This window comes from Carassius carassius, chromosome 42 (genome assembly GCF_963082965.1).
Source record: "Carassius carassius chromosome 42, fCarCar2.1, whole genome shotgun sequence".
Classification (NCBI taxonomy): domain Eukaryota; kingdom Metazoa; phylum Chordata; class Actinopteri; order Cypriniformes; family Cyprinidae; genus Carassius; species Carassius carassius.
The window spans coordinates 23,519,847-23,545,626 of record NC_081796.1 but is presented as its reverse complement, the minus strand read 5'-3'; the positions used below and the strand labels follow the sequence as shown (position 1 = coordinate 23,545,626).

General features: G+C 34.9%; 1 protein-coding gene across 1 annotated transcript; it reads left to right on the top strand.

Annotated features, from left to right (window-relative positions):
* The first annotated feature begins 1,646 nt into the window (after nt 1–1,646).
* LOC132124254 (epidermal growth factor receptor-like) lies at nt 1,647–25,050 on the top strand. The gene is made up of 27 exons (XM_059535195.1): nt 1,647–1,903; nt 9,826–9,977; nt 10,122–10,329; nt 10,509–10,634; nt 10,835–10,903; nt 10,988–11,106; nt 11,847–11,988; nt 12,628–12,744; nt 12,858–12,984; nt 13,076–13,149; nt 13,260–13,350; nt 15,689–15,891; nt 16,011–16,143; nt 16,971–17,061; nt 17,600–17,757; nt 17,830–17,868; nt 18,091–18,232; nt 18,310–18,432; nt 19,147–19,245; nt 19,316–19,501; nt 20,335–20,490; nt 20,631–20,706; nt 21,465–21,611; nt 21,813–21,910; nt 22,039–22,209; nt 22,294–22,363; nt 23,444–25,050. The coding sequence occupies exons 1-27, from the start codon at nt 1,801–1,803 to the stop codon at nt 23,740–23,742; spliced, it is 3,519 nt and encodes a 1,172-aa protein (XP_059391178.1). The 5' UTR covers nt 1,647–1,800; the 3' UTR covers nt 23,743–25,050.
* The last annotated feature ends 730 nt before the right edge of the window (nt 25,051–25,780 follow it).

Sequence of the window (25,780 nt, the reverse complement as noted above, 5' to 3'; positions counted from 1 at the left end):
ATTTGTCATTTTCTGACATTTTTTGTTAATCTCTTCCGGTAAATTAAAAATCAATAACTTTAAATTAGGCTTTTTTTATCACTCAAGGACACCCAGAGTTTACACTGCACGTACACCTATATGAATATAATTTAATGTAATTGCAAAATAGTGTTCCTTTCTGTAAAATTTAGCGGGAGATTTCACCCGCGTGCGCCTTTTTAGGACGATTACACGCGTTTAAATTTGAAACGTTTGTCAGCAGGAGTTTTGTTTAACAGACATTATGAACATCCAAATGTAAATCAATGGGACTTTTTTGGAATCATGCCATACACGAAAAAAGTACTTTCAATTAATTTCTAGTAAAGTAAGTAATCCTAGCTTTTACGGGACAACATAATAACAGTGAAATAACATATTTTATCAATAGTCTTTACTAAAAATTAAATAATAACGTGACTTCCTTGTTGCTCAAAATAGCTCCTTTGACGGTTAGGCTGTGTCAAACAATTGAATAAGCGAAGGTTTAAAAAGTTAAAGTTTGTCACATTCGTGGCATAATTTAATTAACTTTAAAGTTTTGTAAAAACATATTTAGAATAAATATTCATATTATTTATCCTTTGCTGCTCACGTAGACACTTAACTTACCTTGACCGAGAATCTGAGTGAACAAACTGAAAGCATGAGGCTAAGTTTACTGTTGCTATGGTAACTGTCGCGTGAGCAGGAGACGCACAAAAAGAAACAATAATAGAAGATGAACATGAGCCTGTTTGAAGGAACATTTCATTATTATTATATTAATTATAGGAATAAATTATGCATTAATTCACCTAAATCAAAAAAGCACAAAGCATATATGAGACTGACCTCGCTAAGTGCAAATAGCATAGCTGAGTTTATCTTACTAAATTATACTGATGGTTATTGAACGGGTTTTTAAAAATGTCTTGTTACCGTTTTGATGGGAATTTATATATTTTATATTCAGGATTAGGATTATATAATAATAATAATATAACAATAATAAAAAGACACAAAAATACATCAAACCAAATATTAATAACGGTACATGAATCTCATCTTATCTCCTCAAAAAAGAAATACATTTTTTGTTATTAATTAATCTTAGTGATTAAATTAAATGTTTTACTTCACATAGGAAATCTATAAAAGTAGGTTTTTTCTTAAGAAATCTCTGTTTGTGAAAATAGAACTTTGCCACAAGGTTAAGAAAGTTAACAGTTGATTCTAAAGATTTGTTTGGTTTTTTTTTTAAAAAGCAAACAACATTAATGTGTAAATTACAATTCATCTTAACTTTAGAAAAACAATAGAGCTCAAATCTTTCCAGAAAAGTGATGAAACATAGGCTACACGAGAAAAAATAAAAGGCAAATATCTTCACTTTCTTTTTTTCTTTTTTTTTTGAGCTACATCACAAAATTTACACAAGAAAGCATTACAAGGGTATATTATGCAAAAATTTTAAGTGCACTTTTTTCACTTTATTCTTTTGAATCAGCAAGGTGCATTTAGTGTCAGATGACGTCCCAAAAATTGCACGAGCTGTAAGTGCCTACACCCCCCCCCCCCCCCCCCCCACACACACACACACACCCACAATATGAGAGCGTTGTGATTCAGTCGCGTCGCTTCGCGTCGCGTTCAGTAAAGGTGAGCTGCGTCACGTCAAAGAGAAGCGCTCAGACACGTTGCGTGAGCTAAACGGAACCTGCCTCTGGAAAACTATTTAACTTTTGAGCTAAATATTGTTCATTTGCGGGAACATCTTACCAAGAATAATGCTTTAAAATGATTCCACTGTTAAACATGAAGCTAATTCTGTTCCGTGAATTGGGAATCGTCTGTCTTCTGCTGACAAGCGCGGTGTGGTGCTCCGTTTCTGAGAGGAAAGGTGAGTGAAGTAACTTAACTGTTGCTAACAAAAATCTCATATCCGTCCTGAACAGATATATGTTTGTCTGTCTACATAAAACGTATTTTAAAACCGTGCCAAATGAGAAGTTTGATAATAGGAGAAGGAAATAAATGACGTACATTTACTAAAACGTCCACACCTTTGACAGTGTAAACAAACAGATAGATAGATAGATAGATAGATAGATAGATAGATAGATAGATAGATAGATAGATAGATAGATAGTATTTAAGGGTCTTTCATTAACGTTCTTAACAATTATATGATGCTTGATAGATAAATTATTTATGTACATTATTAATAATGTATGTACAGGTATGATTAAAGTTTTAATGACTTTACTTTTTACATGTATAATAATACATTTTCTGAAAAGTAGCCTATTAGGTAGATTAGATTAGAGAACTGGCATGATATTATTAATCATATAACCAGCTGCAGGTTTGTCTTTAACCCCAGCAAGTGACCCTAAGACAAAGTGTCACTAATGTGCTAATGGAGGTAATTAAGTATCAAACATAAAAATACTTGATGAACTTTGATGAACCAAAAGAGGTCAACTGCAGCAGACCGAGTGGGGTCTGGGCCCTCAGCGTCCGTCTGTGGTCCAGACTCTGGTCTGCCCAAACAGACTGTGTTTAACGTGCTGTTTGAGGTTTCTTGCTAGTTTAGAAATTAACAGCAGATGGTGAACACCAAAACTGTCCCAGAACAAGCCAAGCAGAAATGGGTTAAATACATTTTGATCCTGTGGTGACAGCTGGATTGAAATCAGAATCAAAATCAAAAGAAATGCAGAAAAAAATGGTTTGCATATCGTAAATGATTCGCAGGCTAATTGTAACATTAAAACAATGCAGCATCAGTAATGTATCTTAAGTAAATGTGTCTAAAATGGAGAGATCAGCCTCTAGAATTGGCTTATTGCATTATTAAAATATTTTGATGTACACCTACAGTATGACCATAGGTTAAGAGTTGCAGATTTTTGTTATCTGATAAGCAGCACCCCTTTCAAACACAAAATAACTTTTGCGTGCTGTCCAGGACATTCTGATCATACTTTCAGCACATAAACCTATGACCCAGACTATACATCTCAAGTAGATTTCATCTGCATTTCTTTCAACAGTTCACAGACAGGAAGTGAATTATTTATTTTATATGGAGTAACTAAAAGCTGATGAAAAAAAAATGAATTGTGAATTCTAATGTTTGTCCACGACTTGTGCTGCTGTCTGAGGAAAATCCGTGTTTGTGGATCACTTTTTTCCATTTATAATTATTCTTCTTCCTCTTATTTTCTCTTTAGCATTTGTTCATGCATTTCAGTATTGCAGATAAATATGAATAATTAACTTAATCCATTTTACCTTTGTCCCTTTGTTTTTGTTTTTCTATGAAACTCTCAAGTGTCAATCAATAATTACAAGAGTTATTGAATAATTAAGCCAATGAGAAAACGTTATACTTCAAAAAATATACTTCAATGCCAATACATTATTGTGGCCTTAGCAGTTTTGCAACCAAATCAGTCTGTCCAACAGATCACAAAAAAATCATTCATCATACCAAACGAATGCCACAACCCTACTTTCAAGAAAAACTCACCAAAAACAAACTAGCCTATATTCACACCTTTTGGTTGACTATCCCTATAAAGGTGAAGTGTTAAATAAAAAATAAATAAGACTTTCTCCTGAGAGGTGCAAACATTGTCATGCTATCAAAACATTGATTTGTTAGTTTAAGCATCCCAATCAGCACAGCACAGCAACTCTGGCTCTGCCGATGGTGGGAGTATCCGTTTTGTGACCAATGGCAGAGTTCAAGAAAACTGTCATTATTTCTTGCAAGTCTTTCTGGTTAAATTACACACTTCACCTTTAATGACCTGTCAATTGAAAAGCCTTCTGGCGATGGGCCTGTGGTATGCATGTGTCAGCATAACCTGTCAGTCAGTATTATCTCTGGGATATCTCATACTTGTTTCATTCCCACAGCCTGTGGCAGAAAATAAAAGGTTAGAATAAAGGCTCAGAAAGGTTATTGGAAAGCAGATACTTTTCTTCTACTCTGTCTTGATGACATCAAGCATCATTAACGTAATAGTTCACCCATAAATTTAAATTTGCTGAAAATGTACTCAACCTCAGGCCATCCAAGATCCAAGAGTCCAAACATCATCACAATAATCCACAAGTAACTACATTACTTCTTGATTTAACGTCTTGTGAAGTGAAAAGCTGCATGTTTGTGATGAACAAATTGATCAAGGCATTTAAACTTTAAACCGTCACTTTTGACCAAATCCATAATAATGCTTCCCCTAGTGAAGACGATCCCTTGTTACTGTTTCACATCAAAATCAACCAAAAAAAATTTTTTTTTAATTGCTTTGGACAGTTTTAGCTTGTAAACGGTGCTTGAACTATATGCATATTTCTCTCCTGATTTAGATTAGATTACTTTTTCACTGGAGATAGCATTATTATGGAAAGAGGACTCATATTTTAGCTGGAAGCAATGGCTTGAAGCTAAAGAAATCTTAATGATGAATTTGTTTATTGCAAACATGCAGCTTTTCACTTCACAACAAGTTAGTTGATAGACTGGAGTTAGCTATGTGAACTATTCTTGAGTGAACTGTTCCTTTAACTGGAAGGAGACTGCACCCATTCATGTGAATCCTGATTGTGGATAGACAAGTGGTTGACGTAGGTGTGGATTACTGTCATAAGATTTATCGAAAGACAAAGCGAAATACCGTGGTAAAGTAACACCCCGCCAATATCAGATCTTGTATTTGTTCACAGATTAGGTGGCATGCAGAGTCAGGCCCAGAGTTTGACAAATTATGTCACAACATTTATTTGGCACTGTTTTCTACAAAACCATTAAACATACTCAGCGCTAGATATCTCTGGTCAAACACAAAGATGCATATTTCATACTGAACATGTTGTGATGAGTATCATTGTTTCCATTGAGAAGCAAAAGGCTAATATGCATCACCCAAAATAATCATGTTATGTTTCATATTTTTGTGCTTAATCCATTTGTCATTTAGTTAATTTTAAAAGAATGAAAACGAAACAACAACTTGGATACATTCAGAAATATCCAATCATCATGCATCTTTCACATTCAGTGTGAGCTGGTATAAATACATTGTATCTGAATACAGATTCATTTTCTTAGTCCACATGTATGCGCTATTCTCTAAATATAATAGTGTCCTCCTTCTGCCCAGCATTCTGTTGTAATTTGTTCTAGACATCACCATTTGATCTAAATCTAATTGTCGTTGAAAGTCTTTGCAGACTTATAAATATCCAGAGTCACTATGACCACTGTTATTAAGTAAAGACTAGAAAAGTACTCCTGTTTACAAGCATCACGCTCTCTGACCACCAACTACAAGGGTAAATTGAATGTAAAGTAATGCAGTCAGTCAGTGTAAATTAATACATAACTGCAATCTATTATTGTTGAAAATGCCAAAATAGTTCTTGTCATCAATCTAAGCCCCATTGAATTGATCTGTTAAGTGGTATGAAACATTTCATTGATTCTCATTTAAAATATGAGGCCAAAATCAATTTTAGTCTGTGAGATGCCAGTATATATTTATTCAATAATGTGTTTCTTACATTTAGATAACTGTAGGTGACTGAGTTCCCTAAAATTATAATTTTCAACATTGATAATAATAAGAAGTGTTTCTTGAACAGCAAACCAGCATATATATTAAAATGTTTTCTGAAGGGTCATGTGACACTGAAGACTGTGAGTAATGAGTGTAATGATGAATAATGAGAATAATGATGCTGAAAATTCAGCTTGGTGTCACAGGAATAAATAACATCTTAAAATATATTAGAAAATGTTGAATTGTAATAATACTTCACAATATTGCCTTTTTTGTTCAGCATTTTTAATCAAATTAATTCAGCCTTAATGAGAGCAAGTTTTTGAATGCTAGTGTATGCATGTTTATTCTTATCTTAAGGATTTGTGTTATTTACAAAACAAGCCATTAACATCTAACTGCAAAAACAGCTGGATTTTAGGATTTACAGACCATGATAAACCAAGGCCATAGCCTTGAGGCTTTACATAAATGTGTTTATTTTGAAAACAGAAGCCATGGAAGATGCCTGAAATCATGAGGCCTCTTCAGGGGATGTGTGCTGTTATTTTTTAAGTGTTCAAATTAGCACTGAAGACAAAACTCTCCAGTAACTAACCAAAACACCATGGCAAAAGCATTGCAACTCCCTAGCAACATTTAAACTTCTTAGTGGCGGTCACTTTTGCACTGAAAAACAGCTATAAAACAACATTTCATGGATTCTTGTCTTCTTCAACAAAATATATGAATTTACTAAAATTCATGTCTCATGTTGTTTACAAAATGCACTGATTATGCCATGTTTTTTCACTTCTGCAGTCAGCAAATCACTGCATAGACAAAGAGCTGAATTCATACAATTGTTGAATTTTGTCACAAATAGACAATACGTTGCTTATTTGATTAAGACAGACCCTGTTTGTTTAAAAAAAAAAGCACACAGCCATGGAGCGAGACATCTCTGTCTCACGCTGTAAATTGTATTTACTACAATTCACTTAGACTGCATTTTATCCACATGTCTCTCATTTAGGATGACAACAGTGAACTCTATTTCATGCTAAAGAGAAACAGAAATGTTAGAAGCACGATCATGTAAAACTGTTGCTCCCAAATTGATAACTATTTATGTACGTAAAGAATATTTAGGCCTGTTTGTACATTACTACTAGTACAACTAGTAGTCTATGTTATTGCATTAGAACCTGTACAATAATATCAGATCACTAGTGTGAAACATAGTAGCCTCCACCTTGGAAAAATATGTTCAAAATACTGTAAGTTCAGATACAACAATGTTGATTAACCTTTGTTGCTCACTGCAGATCAACCCAATGAAAGTTATTCTAAGTGAATGGATAAATCATACATTTAAGATGAAAATTCAGATCATTCAGATGGAAAACAGGATGCTGTTAACTTTTTCTGTTCATGTGGATCAATACTTTTTGCAACAGTGCAAGCTTACTCTACAGAGTGAATCTACTGTAGTTGTCTGCCCACAGTCAAACTTATTCGCCGACAGGACATACAGATATAGTCACCTGTTGGAAAACAAGGTCATAGTGCATTTGAGTTATTGTAAAACTGTGCAATTATGAAATGACATCATGAAATTGCAGTAGATAGTTTTTTCCTAAATGCAAAAACATACTGTATTTCAAAAGTAAGCTATCTACCATTCACTGACATAGCATTCTGATAGATTCTGCCCAAGAATAATATAATAAAAACAACACAGAGCAGATTTCATTCCTTGCATTTGAATGAACACATCCATTTATCAAATGTTGTTTCATTAATAAAAAGGTAACAAAGCTACAGGAAGCATTCTCAATAAATCTCCCAAATGTTTTAATTTCTTAGATGTAGTCAGTGATATAGTCATGCCAAGTCTTGTCATCAAAAACATATACGTATATATATATATATATATATATATATATATATAAAAAAATAGCATTAGGAAAAAAATAATAGAGCAAAGAAAGCCGTAATAAACAAGGATGGGAAAACATGGGAACAGCATGGCCTTGTGAAAATAAATTATATGCGTAGACAGCCTCGAAAAGATGATCCCAGAATATCTCCTAATTAATCGATCATTGTTATTTCCACACTGTGCATCCTTGTACTTAAGAAGATTAATCATACCTGAGAGAAGTTTCTTGAGAATGCATGCACATCTATTTTTAAAGATTTCTTTAAATGTTATTTAAAGCAAGCACCTTATGCTCACCAAGGCTGAATTTATTTGCTCAAAAATACCTTAAAAACAGTAATATTGGGAAATATTTTTATTGTTTAAAATACCTTTTTATTTTGCTATTTGGTAAAATGTAAATTATTCCTGTGATGCAAAGCTGAATTTTCAGCAACATTTCACCAATCTTCAGAGTCGCCTGAAACCTTCAGAAATCATTCTAATATGTTGCTTTGCTTCTCAGTAAACATCTCTTACTATTATTTATGTTGAAAACAGGTGAGCTACTTTTTTTTTTATTTAAAAAAAACAAAACAAACAAACAAAAACCTGGATTTATTTGAAAGAAATAGTTTGTAACATTGTAATTATCTTTACTGTCACTTGTGATCAATTTCAGGCATCTTTGCTAATTAAAGTATTAATTTCCTTTAAAAAGAAAATCTTGTGACCTAAAAAAAATATTTACACAGTACATTTTGAGGCTACAAAATATGGAAGGTGGTTTTATTTTTGTCACATCCTGCTGGTACTGTCACTAAGGAAGTGACCGTACTTCTCAAGTCTTGTGTTTCTTTGCACTGATGAGATCTCAATAACCCTTGTGCCGCCTTTGCGTCAGTTGCAAAAGATAAAACACTTGAGTTTATCATAGTCAGAATGCTGTTCTCAGTTCCAGATGGTTAGACTGATGTGTTAAGATGTTCCTCCACAAATATTTTTTCAAGGAGCAACCTGTTCAGTCACATCCCATGTTCGGGCTCATGCCTCAGGCAGTGCTGCTGATCTGAAAAAGTACGCCTGATTATTTCTTCCGTTTCTGACATCAACTGGTAATATTTTCATGTCATAACCCTGATGAATTTAGACATGCTGGATTTTCAGAAAGCAATTCATGCAAGAGCAGCATGTCTTGACAAAGTTTGTTGGTTCTGACCGTCTCACGTCTCACATGACAGCTTCACAGGTAGAACTATGATACCAAAAATTACAAAAATGTAACTCTTGCAAAAATGGAAATACCCTTTATGTGCGCTGTCATGATGTAATGAAGAATCAAAGAAACGTAGTTTGCACTTTCATTGTGTTTTTTCATATTTTGTTCACAAAATATTGTTTAACATACTCAGATTTAAGACAGAATAAATATGTAGTAAAATATTAAACCTCATATCAAAGTTACAATTTAAATATCTGTCTTTTGGACTGTTTAGTTTCTTATATGCACTACCTCTGTTCCAAAACCTCAAGCAAAATGGCTTGATGTGTTTTAAGAAAAAACATACTTTAAAATAAATTAAAATGGCTAAAAATCTAAATTCAAGCCTGTGTATATGAGAAAATTTTAAACATGTGACCTGGAAAATTCATGGTAAAATCTAGAAAAAAAAAGAAAAAAAAACATTTAAAATGTTTATTTTATTTTATAATGAATGTTATTTTTATAGCTATGTATCAAAAAAAAAAATTAAACAGACATCTCAGGATCTCCATTCTATTAGTTTCCCTCCACACACTTTATTGATCCCAGAGGGGAAATAGATGATACTTGAGTTGTTGCTTGCATTGTGTGGAAACACAACCCACATCTTGCACGTGGCAAACAAGAATTCAACCAGTTCTTAAGTTGAGCAACACTTGAGTGCAATATTTGAGTCTCACCCTCGGTGAACCACATTCTTGATCACGATGTTCCCGCCCCCAAAACTTGCTCTTCCGCTAGACATGAGACACTTAACGTTGACTGCAGGAATTCAACACCTGCATGACAGGAGACGACGAAACAAGTGCTTGTTTTCCACTGTAGCTTTTATCATTTCCTGAATACAAGATCATACCATGCTAAATATGTAAAAGGGTAATATAACGAAGACTCACCAAATCTCGATGTTCAGGAGGTAGAACTCTATTTGAAATAAATACAGTCTTAGTGAGCAGAAAAGGCTTCTTACGTAAACATTATAAAATCTTAATTATTCCAGATTTTTGGGTATGGTTATCTTGAGTATGTTCATACCTTCACTACCTGAGTTTGGATTTGACCTCTCCTTTGTTCTCCAGTATGTCAGGGAACCAATAATAAGCTGACTATGCTGGCACAGCCAGACGATCACTACAGATCCATGGTGCGGATGTACAGTAACTGCACAGTTGTGCTGGAGAACCTGGAGATAACCAATGTTCAGGAGTACCACGACCTCTCCTTCCTCAGAGTGAGTGCTATAACACACTAGATCATTAGTTATATACTACTACTTGCTCAGATCTTTAACTAACTGGTTAAATTATTGATTGAAGTCGGAAGACTTTTTAAAAGGTATTTAGGGGGCCTGACAGTAATATTCTTTCTGTCTCAGAGCATTGAAGAAGTTGGTGGCTACGTGCTTATAGGAATAAACCATGTGGATGTGATACCCCTGGAAAACCTGCGCCTCATTCGTGGACATTCTCTCTTCGATGGCAAGTACGGCCTTGCTGTGGTGGCAAACTTCCAAAGGAATGAGTCTTTAGAGAACAACAGCATCACCAGCGGCCTCCGAGAGCTGCATATGAGAAGCCTCGCAGGTAAAGCATTTATATTTATTCAATGAGTAGATGCTTTTATCCAAAGTGATTTGAGAAGCACAAGAAGCATGTTTATACATTCCCAAGCACCACAATGTGTTGAATACAGCATGCAATATGTATATAAAGTCACATTTCTATTATTTACAGGGAATAATTTTTTCCTCTATATCTGGCAGAAATTCTCAAAGGTGGAGTTAAAATAGCCCATAATCCTTTGCTTTGCAATGTGGAGACCATACAGTGGTTGGACATCGTGCAGGATGCCAGAGATGTGACTGTGTTGAGAGGGAGTGACCCTCAGTGTAAGTCTTTAGAGTTTTACAAACATAAATTATGCAATTTATTTCAAAACATTCATATACAAAACAGTTGTTTTAAATTGTAGTAATATTTTACAATATTACTCTTTATAATTTTTTTTCTTGATCAGATAAATGCAGTCTTGGTGCATATAAATAATAATAATATAGTAATATATATTACACTTTCTTTCATACCTCAGGTAGACGATGTGACTCGGGGTGCTATAATGGCTCGTGTTGGGCTCCAGGACCAGAGAACTGCCAGATCTGTAAATTCAGTTGTATATAATTCTCTAAAGGAAAATGTATGAGTAAACTACATCCTAACAAACATTTTTTATCTTCACTGTCAGTGACTCGGTTGAACTGTGCCGAGCAGTGCTCACGAAGGTGTAAGGGTCCCAAACCCATCGACTGCTGCAGTAAACATTGCGCTGCAGGCTGCACTGGACCCCAAACAACAGACTGTCTGGTGAGTGGAGCGCTTTTCAAAAGTCTTCAAGGAGATTCTTAAAACACACACGTGCTAACATAAAAAATAAAGCTCTAACATTTTAAATGAAGCATGGGTGCTTATTTTTCTTGTATATTATTTACTGATCACGTTAAACCTACAAAGAAAATATCATAATATATAATGTTAAAATATTTTATTATATATTTAAATGTACAGTTATAATATTTTAATATAGCCTAGCTTTGACGATCAGCATTTTTTCTTCTAATTTACTGTATATATAGTTTATAATTATAGCTTATGATTATATAATTTGTGTCTTTAGTCGCTGGGGTATATTTGTAGCAATAGCCAAAAAAACATTGTATGGGTCAAAATTATTGATTTTTCTTTTATGCCAAAAATCATTAGGATGTTAAGTAAGGATCAGGTTCCATGAAAATATTTAGTAAATTTCCTACCGTAAATATATTAAAACTTAATTTTTATTAGTAATATGCATTCCTAAGGACTTAATTTGGACAACTTTAAAGGTGATTTTCTCAATACTTAGATTATTTTTGCACCCTCAGATTCCAGATTTTTAAATAGTTGTATCTCGGCCAAATATTGTCTGATCCTAATAAACTATACATCAATGGAAAGCTTATTTATTCAGTATCTCAGTTTCCAAAAACAAATAGTTTTGATACCTAATGATCAGTATAGGGAACAAATGTAGTTTATGATGACAGTGTAATACTCTTTTTCTGCAGGCCTGCAGAGACTTCCAGGACGATGGGAAGTGCAAGGATGCATGTCCACGTCTTATGCTGTATGACCCCAACACTCATCAACTTGTTCCCAATCCTGACGGGAAGTATAACTTTGGAGCCACCTGTGTGAAGAAGTGCCCTTGTGAGTCTTAACTAAAATAGCTTAACTAATAACTAAGATCACTATGACAAGAGCATGTAATTCTTTTCATTAAAAACCTTTAGTTTGTAAATCTAAGTGCCCCAAAAGTCATGGAGGTATACTGGCTCATTGCTATTGTGCATGCCACCATTAACATTATCCAAATGGCACTGGTCTTTAGCCAGTTATGATTGCAAATACACAAGCAAAGACACACCCAGAGATTATGCGCTGTGTGAACAAAGAGCTACTGTTCTCTGAGTTGTCAATGTTTATTTTAAGTAAACACTTAAAACATTTGCTTTAGACCTAAAATAAATTGTGTTGCTATTGATAAATATAATGAATGAATAAAATATTTATTGCAAAAGACCTCACGCGTGTCTCCTCTAGAGTTTCAGAAGATATGTCAACAATGACTCAAACGGCATCAGATGGCAAGATTCCAAAGTCTGCAGTCAAAATTCAGAGATCTCAATTTAAATTTAAATTCTCTCAAATTCAAATGATCTAAGCTATATACTACATGATGCCAGTAAGGTCTCATTAGTGCCTTTTTTTATTTAAGGAGAACCATCTAGGAGAATCAGCATCTATACTTAACTGAAACATAACTGAAAATGCCTCTATCTGCTGCAGATAACTTTGTGGCGACCGATCAAGACGCCTGCGTCCGAACCTGCAGCAGTAACATGCATGAAGTGGAGGAGAACGGAATAAGAAAGTGCAAACAATGTGACGGCTTGTGCCCGAAAGGTCAGCAATGTCATTAATAAATTCATTGTGTTGTTTTTGACATGTTTAATCAATTTTGCATGACACGGATATATAATAAATGTTAAATAAATTGAATGTGTGTTTTATTTTAGTCTGTGATGGTCTTGGGACGGGGGCACTTGTTAAAACCATCGCAGTCAGTGCAACCAACATCGATTCATTTATCAACTGCACCAAAATAAATGGGCACATTACAATAATGCAGATGACTTTTCAAGGGTGAGATTTCATGGACTACTTTCTGACTGAATCAGTAGGCCTTGTTTTCATGCTATACATTTAATCTAATGCTATAAATATTCTTTTCAAGGGATATTTTTACAAATACTCCCAGCATGGACCCTGTGAAACTTGATTATTTCAAAACAGTGAAGGAAATTTCAGGTAAACTATATATGTTTGCATGTACATTATATATATTTGCGTTTATATTTTCTTGTATAATTATACATATATGTTGTAAAATAATTTATATGCTATTTTATTTTTCCCAGGGTTTCTGTTAATCCAAGACTGGCCTGAACACCTCAATTCCCTCAGTCCCTTTGAGAACCTAGAGATCATCAGAGGAAGAACTAAACAACAGTGAGTTCGAGTCATGTTTACTTACAAATAAGTTGTTTTCTCTGCATATTAATGACCTTAATGTGTATCAGTCACTCCTATCTTCCTTCTCTGCTAATGTCTCCACTACTAAAATGACATACTAACATAACAAAATTAACAATTCGTCTAACTTTCGCATGCTTTTTAAAACATTTTCCTCACTTCTTTGTCCTCCTCCTCCACCTCCTGCTTCATCTCTAATAGCGGACAACTTTGCAACGTTTTTCATTAATAAAATTAAACACATTAGTGCACAATGTTCCACACCACAATCAGTCAAATATCACCAGCAAACATACACTCATTTACATCCTTCTTTTCACTCTCTGAGGCAGAAGTCTCAAAAATCCCTACTACTTGCCCACTTGATCCTATTCCATCTCATCTCCTTCAAGCCATTTCTCCTGCAGTTGTACCTGCACTCACTCACATCATCAACACATCCCTCCACACTGGTGTTTTTCCCTCATCATTTAGACAGGCACGTATAACTCCACTACTTAAGAAACCCAACCTCAATCCATCTCTTTTAGAGAACTACAGACCAGTTTCCCTTCTTCCTTTCATTGCAAAAACACTTGAATGAGCTGTGTTCAACCAAGTCTCTACATTTCTCACAAACAACAACCTCCTTGACAGCAACCAATCTGGCTTCAGAAGTGGACATTCAACTGAGACGGCCTTGCTCTCAGTTGTTGAAGCTCTAAGACTGGCAAGAACAGAATCCAAATCTTCAGTACTTATCCTGCTTGATCTGTCCGCTGCTTTTGACACGGTTAACCACCAGATCCTCCTATCAACCCTACTGGCAAAAGGCATCTCAGGAACCACACTTCAATGGTTTGAGTCTTACCTATCAGATAGGTCTTTCAAAGTATCTTGGAGAGGTGAGGTGTCCAAGTCACAACATCTAACTACTGGGGTGCCTCAGGGTTCAGTTCTTGGACCACTTCTCTTCTCTGTCTACATGGCATCTTTAGGTTCTGTCATTCAGAAACATGGCTATTCATACCACTGCTATGCTGATGACACTCAACTCTACCTCTCATTCCATCCTGATGATCCGACGGTTGCTATTCGCATCTCAACTTGTCTAACAGACATTTCTTCCTGGATGATGGACCATCACCTTCAACTCAACCTTGCCTAGACAGAACTGCTTGTGATTCCAGCAAACCCATCGTTTCATCACAATTTCACCATCAAGTTAGGCACATCAACCATAACTCCTTCAAAAACTTGGAGTTATGATTGATGATCAGCTGACTTTCTCAGACCACATTGCTAAAACTGTCCGATCCTGCAGATTTGCTTTATTCAACATCAAGAAGATCAAGCCCTTTCTTTCGGAACATGCTGCACAACTCCTTGTTCACGCTCTTGTTCTGTCCAGGCTGGACTATTGCAATGCCCTCTTGGCAGGTCTTCCATCCAATTCTATCAAACCTTTACAATTAATTCAGAACGTGGCAGCAAGATTAATTTTTAATGAGCCAAAAAGAATACACGTCACACCTCTGTTTATCAATTTGCACTGGCTTCCAATAGCTGCTCGCATAAAATTCAAGGCATTAATGTTTGCCTACTAAACTACCACTGGCTCTGCACCCATTTACCTAAATTTGTTACTTCAGACTTATGTGCCCTCTAGAAGCTTGCGTTCTGCAAGGGAACGTCGCTTGATTGTGCCATCCCAAAGAAGCACAAAGTCACTTTTACGGACTTTTAAATTAAATGTTCCCTCTTAGTGGAATGACCTCCCCAACTCAATCCGAGCAGCTGAGTCCTTAGCCATCTTCAAGAATCGGCTTAAAACACATCTCTTCCATCTTTATTTGAACCTCTAACTTTAACACTCAATATTCTAATTCTATTCTTTAAAAAAATCTAACTACCTTTCTAATCTTTTTGTATTCTATTTTCTTTGCATTTATTATGCAATTGTATGTGTGTGTGTGTGTGTGTGTGTGTGTGTGTGTGTATGTGAAAAGATCTCTAACACTAGCTCGCTCTATTCTTTTTTTATTCTATCTGTTTTCTTTTTTTTTCTTTTTTTCTTTTTTTTATTATATTATTTAAAATCCCATGCTATGAGTACTGTGTTAACCTAACTGAGACTTGTTATAGGACTTATATATCATTGCTCTTTTTGTTGTTTTTGATTGCTTCCACTGTCCTCATCTGTAAGTCGCTTTGGATAAAAGTGTCTGCTAAATGAATAAATGTAAATGTAAATATTAAACCCGTTTTATCATGGAACAAAAAATATATTTTCCACCTTTAAATGTTTCTCTCTTTACCTCTCTCATAAATGAAGAGGAACCTTCAGTTTTGCCGCCTTGAACATACCACACCTGGATCATCTCGGCCTGCATTCGCTGAAGGAGATCAGTGATGGTGATGTGGTGATCAAGAACAACCCCCGTCTATGTTACGTTGAAGGAAGCTACTGGCATAAGCTGTTCAGATCAAAGAACCAGCGCATACGAACTGGAAACAACGCAGCAATGCACAGCTGTGGTATGGGACTGAATTCAAATATATTTAGTTTTACTATTTATTTGTTGGCAAGGAATTTCAGTCATGTTTGGTCACAGTGCTTATATATTTAAACAAAACCTCTCTTGTGTGCTCTTCAGAGCAGCAGAACAGCACTTGTGATAGTATGTGTGGAGAGGAAGGCTGCTGGGGTCCGGGGCCGTCCATGTGCGTCTCCTGCCAGCATTTCAGCCGTAGGGGGCGCTGTGTCAGTCACTGCAACGTGCTGGATGGGTGAGTGTCCAACAGAGAGACTTATTTTAAAAATAGGTCATGATAATATGAACGGGTCAATAAAAGCATTGACTAGGCTTTTTACAACAAATACTTTACTTGTCCACAGCAGTACCGCCCCCACTGTTGTTTTGCTTTTTTGTAAAAATAAAAATAATTTAGTTTAGTTGGACAATGGACGCTACAATTGAAAACTGAAAGCATCTGCTCTGCTCCATACAGCACATGCTGCAGAGCCGCAGCACAGTGCACAAAAATAACACGAATAACAATGGCCCACGGATGATTTGGTTTTCAAGAGAAATTTAAAAGTAAAGTAAAACACCACTTCTTAAACCAGGGAAAGTGAACAACATGTTGGTTTTCTTGGCAAAAAAACATGCAAGCACTGTCACTAACAGCCAATTTTGATTTCAATATCAGTTTTTATTTTGAAAAGCCTGTTGCCTTTGCTGTTTACCTGATGTTATGTTACGGAGGCTTTTTTCTTTTTTTTCTTTTTTTCATTCCAGTGTTTGCTAAACTTTCTGTAATTTGTTAGTCGATATATAGTACAGCATGTGGTGTATGCAATGCCCCTTCTTATTCGTCTTTGTTAATAAACGTTATATGAGTTAGTTTGTAATTGTACTGGTTTATTGTTGTTTTGCTTTTCATTAAGAATAATAATGAATCCATCTTTCAAGCATTGATTTTAGTCTTAGAAAGTGAAAGGTCTTAAGATGTAAGTGCAACAGACAACTATCTTTCTTTGTAAAATATGACACCAAGTTTGCAAATTCAAGTTGCAGTGTGAAATGACTGATGTATTTGATATGTTTCTACAGAGACCCCCGCGAGTTTGTGTCAGAGAACATGTGTTTGGAATGTGACCTTGAATGCAAGATCATTAATAAGACACCAAGCTGCCATGGGCCGGTATGTCGCACTAAGTCAATGTTTTAAATCCCATATAAACTGTATTATTAGTGATGCTTGCTCACACTCGCTCAAACTAGGTATCTGAACAAACCCCATAACCTAAAGTATGAAACTTGTTGGTGTAAATCATCAATGACACCTAAAATCACACAGCTTGTTGAGGTGTTCTGTTACTTATCTGATGCATTAGTCTTGCGATTTTGAGTAAATGTTTCCAAACTTGGTCCTGAAGGGCCAGTGTCCTGCAGAGTTTAGCTCCAACTTGTCTCAACACACCTGGCTGGACATTTCTAGTATGCCTAGTAAGTCCTTGGTTAGATGGTCCAGGTGTGTTTAATTAGGGTTGGAGTTCAACTCTGCAGGACACCGGCCCTCCATGACTAAGTTTGGAGACCCCTGATTATGAGCAATACTCAGAACACCATCACATTTTCATCAGAAAATTTCCAAATTGGTGTGTGAACTACAGTAATAATAGTAAGATGTGTAAGTGGTTCCTGTGTGATTGTTGCGTTCTCTGTATCTCTCTATCTAGGGAGCTGATCAGTGTACTGAGTGTGCTCACTTCAAAGATGGGATGCAGTGCGTGGCACAGTGTGCCCAAGGTGTGCAAGGCCTTTATAACAGGCTTGTCTGGACATACCCAGACAAAAATGGACAGTGTCAGCCATGCCATGCTAACTGCACGCAAGGGTAGGAACAAGTTAAACCTTGAGTTATAATGATTAAAGTGAAATAATAATCATAATGTTTCTGTTAAAACAGGTGCAATGGACCAGGACTGGAAGGTTGTGAACTGAAAGGGTACAGTAGTTCACGTGTTGTTATTACTAGACTTCATACAGAAGTCATATAAAAGCCATTAGCAGCCAAGCAAATCAAGAATGAAATGAATGTTTTTTCTGAATTAAAGTTTACTTGTTGAATACCCTGTTTCACTCAGAAGTACATTAGAATATGGAGGTAAACTGGCTTGTGAATACGGTTTAATTAATAAATGTAAATGACTTGATATCGTCTTTCTAGATCTCACATGCCTGTAGTGGCGGCTGGTCTTGTTGGAGGCATGCTACTGATTATGGTCCTCCTCCTTTTCATCTTCGTCATTTTCCGCAGACGATACATCCGTCGAAAGAGGACCCTACGGCGCCTGCTTCAGGAGAGAGAGGTAAGACACGAAAATGAATTAGAAGTTAAGCATCACATATGATCCCCATATATAACCGTGTTTACGTCATTCTGCAGTTGGTCCAACCGCTGACTCCTAGAGGGGAAGCACCCAACCAGGCTCTCCTTCGCATCCTAAAGGAAACAGAACTGAAGAAAATAAAAGTCCTTGGGTCTGGAGCATTTGGCACTGTCTTTAAGGTACATTTATAATTACATTTATGTACACTAAAGAAATTTAGGACTAATGAAGATGTTTAAATGATCAATGTGACTTTCAGAGAAATCTGTCAAAACTGTCAAAATGTTTTAATAATGCAAAAACACCCGACAATGGGTTATGAAAAATATTATGAAAAATATTGTAAGAGAATGAACCTGCATTTTTGTTCAGTCCGTCTGCTGATTTTGTTCAGATCAATGTGAAAATCAGACTGAATTTTCACACAGCATTTTCACACAGTGCTGTCAAATTTAACTGGTTACTTATATGAAAATGTCTAAATAAGCTAATATATGTCCTAGAAATCTAAACAATTCAGATAATAAGGTATCTAGAATTACTCACGTATTTTGAAGCGTCCATGATAACACTGTGAATGACACTGACACTGTTGTTTTACACTAGCACAGCGCTCACGAAATGCTGAATCAAATCTGATTTCTAGAATTAAAGATGCAATTATCTCTTTTTATTCCTTATTTTTTATATTGTAAGATGGGAGTGCAATTTTGAAGAAAAGAAAAGTAATCCTTCATAAATGAATAAAATTGCTCCACCTCTGAAACTTTACTGTTTTACATGGAAATACGTCACATCTCAGACATTGCAAACTTCAAATTCCTCAGTCAACATGGAAGTTCTAAGAAATGTTTTCAGGATAGAAATAATTATCTTTCCTGTTTTTGTCCTAGGGTTTGTGGATCCCAGAGGGTGAGGATGTGAAAGTTCCTGTTGCTATCAAAGTTCTGAGAGAGGTTGCATCTCCCAGAGCCAACAAAGAGATCTTAGATGTGGGTATCATCCTTTTTACTAATGATTAATAGTTGTCTTGGATTTGAAACTTGTATTTTGGTCTTTCAGGAGGCTTATGTGATGGCCGGTGTGGATCATCCTCACGTGTGTCGTCTGTTGGGAATATGCCTCACATCCAGTATCCAACTCATAACCCAGCTCATGCCTTTCGGCTCCCTGCTGGAATACGTACAGGAGAATAAAGACAATATCTTCTCACAGACTCTGTTAAACTGGTGTGTGCAGATTGCCAAAGTGAGTTCAAAGTTGTTTGTGTGTCCTCCTATGTCAGCTTAACCCTCGATATACAAAAAATGTATTATATATGTACATAAGTAACTCCAAATCAGGATGCATAAATCTCTATAAATTAACTTACCATTCAGAAGTTTGGGGTCAGTAAGATTTTTTAAATGTTTTTGAAAGAACTCACCTATGCTCACCAAGGCTGCATTTAAAAAAAATACATATAGTGTATATAGTACATTAATATTGTAAAATATTATTACAACTTAAAACCATTATTTTCTTTTTTAATATATTTAAAAATTTAATTTATTCCTATGATGAAAAGCTGAGTTTTCAGCAACATTGCTCCAGCCTTCAGTGTCACATGATCCTTCAGAAATAATTCTTATATGCTGATTTAGTACTCAAGAAACATTTCTTATTATTCTCAGTGTTGAAATCAGTTGTGCTGCTTAATATTTTTTTGAGAAAACTGTTACAATTTTTTCAGGATTCTTTGATGAACAGAAAGTTTAAAAGAACAACATTTATTTTAAATAGAGTAGTAATTATTAGTTCCTCAAAGAAATCTTACTGACCTCAAAATGTTGAACAGTAGTCTTGCATAAACTTGTACATATAAATAAACACATAAATAAATATGTATAAATAATTAACTCCGGCTCCTGCTTTCACAACCCTCTCAAAAATAAATTCACTGCATTTCGTCTTGAAAACAACAAAATAGCAATTCTGAAAGTGCTGAGTCTCTTGGAATGAGCTGATTGGACGCACGCAGCATTCACTGACATCTATGCACATACTTGGGATTTCAAAAACATTCTAACCCTTCTCAACAGGGAATGCACTTCTTGGAGGAGCATCACCTGGTTCATCGTGATTTAGCGGCCAGGAATGTGCTGGTGAAGACTCCTAACCATGTGAAGATCACTGACTTTGGCCTGGCCAGACTGCTGGGTGCAGAGGAGAAGGAACACCATGCTGATGGAGGGAAAGTAGGTCACGCTTCAACAATCCACTGATTCAAAATCATCAACTGTAAAAGAAATAAACCGAAATGTATTGGTGCATATACACATATGTGGATATTTACAAGAAAGTTGACTTTTTTTAGCTGCCTTTGCTTATTTTTTAGGTGCCTATAAAGTGGATGGCACTAGAGTCAATCCGTCACTGGACTTACACTCATCAAAGTGATGTTTGGAGTTACGGTCAGTGCTCATCTCTACATATAATACAAACTGCATTCATTATTACATCACAGGCAAAATTGCATAGATGAGAAAAAAAGCAATAATTCACTCAAAAATAAAAATTTGCTGAATTCTTGCTCACCAAGCAGTCAGAATGAGAGTCCAAACAGCTGATAAAAACACCACAATAATCCATCAATCTTGTAAAGTGAAAAGATGCATCCATCAAGACGTTTTAATTTAAATAACGCTTCCTCCAGTCCATCCACTGTTGTCATTTCACAATAAACTGTTATAGACTGTTTTCACTTGTTCACGGTGCTTGATATGTGCATATTTCTCACCTGATTCAGGCAAAATGACTTTTTTCACTGGAGAAAACAACATTATGGATAGAGGACTTTAGAGGATTTTAGCTGGTAGCAATGGTTTGAAGATAAAAACGTTTTAATGATAGATATGCTTCTTACAAACATAAGATATTAATTGATGCAATTAAAACTGGAGTCGTGTGGATTATTGTAATGTTTTTATCCGCTGTTTGGAATCTCATTCTGACGGCACCCATTCACTGCTGAGGATCCATTGGTGAGGAAGTGACAGAATGCTAAAGTTCTGATGAAGAAACAAACTCATGTTCTGTACATCTCATATAACATTAGTAAATCAGCATTAACACAGATTAATAAATGCTGTGAAAAAGTTTATGATAGCTCATTTTATTTATCACAGTTGAACCTTATTGTAAAGTGTTATTTAATTCATTAACTCTTCAGGGGTCACTGTGTGGGAGATGATGACATTTGGATCCAAACCATACGACGGAATCCCAGCCAGAGAGATTGCAGATATTCTGGAGAAAGGAGAGCGTTTGCCACAGCCGTCCATCTGCACTATAGATGTATATATGATCATGGTCAAATGTGAGTGCTACAGTTGCAGTAGAGAGGATAACAGAAGAGCATGTAATGGTAGCTACAATGCAGCTTTATGGCATATTATGCATCATATAAATATTTCAGATGATCATGAGAATAGACATTGTGAATTGTGATTGGTATTCAACATAATAGCAGTTGAACGTCAGTTGAAATGACAGGACATGAATGTATGTCTGCCTCTAGGTTGGATGATTGACGCTGACAGCAGACCTCACTTCCGTGAACTTGTAGCAGAGTTTTCAAAAATGGCCCGAGATCCATCCCGCTACCTTGTCATTCAGGTAGCTCACAAAAAAGATCTGCACATTGCTTTTTAGGAATGAAAAATAAAATCACATAACTTGTAGAAGTTTCTATATTTTAATGATGAATTATTCAACGAGATCGTTTGATTTGGCATTTTACACAGGGAGATGATCACATGCACCAGCTCAGCCCGACGGATTCGAAGTTCTGCATGTCGTGGATCAGTACAGAAGATATGGTTGGTGTAGTAGATGCGGAGGAATACCTGCTACCCAACAAACGATTCTTCAACCAATCACAGCCTCCACCGATGCCTCAGTATCACAACACAGAAGTCAGTATCTCCCTCTATGGAATATTGTCATTTAAAATCTTATTAGCCAATATGATTCACTGATGTTTTGTCTATTGTTTTAAGGACAACTACACGAATGGTGTGATGTTGCCCTACATTACAGTCCCCACACTTAAAGACCTCATGCTGCCAGGTATTACCATAAAGTTAATGAGATTTAGAAATGATTTCTGAAACCAAACTGAGGCAGTATAAACCAATGTTTTTTTAGTATTATTTATATGCTCTTATAGTATTTATTAATATTTTATTTTATATTTACATTTTATATATTTACACAAAACACACACATGCACTTTTATATGTTTGTTTATTTTAATAATTTTGAAATATATATATTTTTAATATGCCTGTTGTTTTAATACATTTTTCATTATTTCATTATTGCAACTTAAATTTAAGTTAGTTCAACATTTTTAATTTACATTTAAGGTTTTTTTATTTATTTTTTAATTGTTTTTATGTTTTTCATCTAATATTTATATTTTATTTTGCCTTTATTTCAGGTAGCAAAAGTATTTTTTATAGTTTTATCTTTTATTTTAGTTAACAATAAGAATAATGGTATGGACTGTCACACTTACCAATGTTGTTTATGTCAACAACCTATATATTTGGAAATTAGTTATTCTCATCTTTTAATTATATTTTTTTGCCATTATATTAATGACAGCACTCATTAATCAACAAATAAAACCGTAAATGAAACCGTTAACCATAAAAACATAAAAACTTAATCTTTTGCCCCTTTTAAGCAGCAAAAAAAAAAAAACTGATCATAAATATAACAAAATAGCCCAAGATTCATCTAGATAATTTATAATTCAGGTAGTTCACAAAAAGATCTGTCTTCCTCCTAGAAATTAAAAATAAAATCACCTTGTACTGATTATTTTGTGCTACGAAGTTATTTAAAATTGTAATTTATTAATGCTTTTGAGTTTTTTTTTCTTTTTTTTAATATGATGTAATATTATGTATTATAGTATAAAATAAATGAAAAAAAACTGGATCAAATGTGATTTATTTTTAAATTATTTATTTAATCAAACTTAAAAAAAAATATTTTTTTATTTATCTTACTTTTTTATTGTTATTTTGATTGACTGACATTGATTTTATTTATATAATCTGTTGTTTCTGGCCAGTTTTTGGCCAGGCAACCTAAATGTAAAAAATAATCTAAAAATGATGACAAATCTCTTTCCCACAGAGTACATTAACCAGGATGTAACCGCCACAAGCAATATGATAAACCCAAGCTACAATGGTCCGGCCCGTGGACAGACAGAAATCGGATATATAGACACGTACGGATGTAAACCTGACGGGCCGGAGTACCTGAACACGTCCTGTGCTACTCTACCTCGCTCCCCATGTGCCACCCTGGATAACCCAGACTACCAGCAGAACTTCCTGCCCTCGTCCACCACTGATGTTGTTTTCTTCCCTGCAGAGGAGAACTTGCACTACCTGGGGCTCAGCAAAGCCATGCAGTCTCACATACGTTAGATCAACGGTATGAAAGTATGAACTGCACTGCTTGAACTTCTTAGTGAACGTGTTGATATTGCAGCTACGTTGAGAACAGTGAGGACGTCAGGTCTGGATATGCTTGAAGGCGAATGCCGTAATGATCTGGTTATAAAGGAGGTGTGAGACATCACGCTGAGAGTAATGTGTTGAATGTCAAGCTACAGTAGAGCACATTTCAGTATTTCTGTATATTATGGGTAATAGTTAATGCTTTTGATGAATGTTGTCATCTGATGTAGCTCTGATGTAGCTTAATTTATTGATCCAAAACATAATTGAGGTATTAAGTTAAACTTTCATCATTTTTACACCGATTTAGTGTAAAGTATTTTAGTATAAACCTCTAGGAAAATTGTGACAGAAACGCCACTTGCGACCCCAATGTTACTCCTGCGATATACAGCGTTCAAAACGTTTATTCATTGTTATTATAAATTATTATTTATTGTGTTAGTTGCTACTTTTTCTCCCACACTTTTGGAATTTTTTTCCTCCTAATTCTGAGTTTGTATCTCATGATGTAGACTTTTTTTTCTTCTTCTCGGAATCGTGAGGCTATAAACTATAAACATCTCCAAGTTTACATCTTGCATTTGAGTTTATATCTCACAATTCTGACGTTTCTCTAAATCCCGGGTTTACATCTCACGTTTTTATTTTATTTTTTATAAGAATTGGAAATGTTTCTTGAGCAGCAAATTAGCATATTAGAATGATTTCTGAAGGATCGTGAAACTCTAAAGACTGGAGTAATAATACAAAACAAATTCAGCTTTGCATCACAGGAATAAATTACAGTTTAAAATATTTTTAAATAGTGAACTATTATTTTAAATTGTAATACTATTTCACAATATTACAATTTTTACTGTATTGTTAATCAAATAAATGCAGCCTTAGTGAGCATAAGAGAATTAGTTCGAAAACATTAAAATAATCATACTGACCCCAAACTTTTGAACAGTAGTGTAATTAGGAATGAAATAAAACAATAAAATAATTTTGTTACATACCAGAATGGAGAAGGCTAGAAGGGAGGAACTCATGATGACTGAAAAGGAAAAGGTTTCAGCTACAGTATCGACTGAAAAGTAAAGTTATTTTAGAGGCAAAGCAGGTTATAACATTTTGATGAAAGATTGATGAGATTACTAAAACAAATGTTTTTATTTCGAATAAGGTACACCAATGATTCGTGCGCAATATTGTGAAGAATGCACATTAAGAATGTAAATAATACAAACATTCTATTTAAATATTCAAGCCTCTCCTCTGTAAATATAACAATTTAACAACTGTTGTATTAATTGAAAGAAAAAGGCTTTCTGATGTTAAAAGGTTCTTATAACACTTTATCATTTTGGTTTAAATAGTTATCAAATCAGACACATTCACCCAAGTGTGCACTTATCACACTATCTACTTCTAAAATTTCACGTAAAAACAGGCCATCATGATATTTGAACTCTACGGGATCCCATTAATATTTAATTAAGTGTTACTTAAAATTCGTTTGCCATATCCACTGCCCAAAAATGTTGAATATAGTCAGAAAGAAGTCTTGAAATTTAAGTTTGACTGTGAAACCTGTTCTACTTCACTGTGAGACATCCATATTTAGTAGAGTATGTAAATGTACTTCATGTAGCACAATCCTTCTGAGATCTACTGTATTACGCACCTGTGAATGTCAGTTTTAGGATTTTTAATTTTAAAATGTGATTTAAATCTGTATGGAAACTTTGTTACATTGCAGTGTTATTAAAATTGTGTTTAAATGTGAAAATTAAGTCTTTTTTTTGTGACACCGGCACAAACATTAGAGATGCACGATGGACCCTTTTCACAGACTGTGATGATGCATTTCCACAATTATTAACATCTAGTAAAGTTTTCTATGATTTAATAAAAAAAAAAAATTGAGTGTACAGTCGTGGCCAAAAGTTTTGAGAATTACATAAATATTGGAAATTGGAAAAGTTGCTGCTTAAGTTTTTATAATAGCAATTTGCAT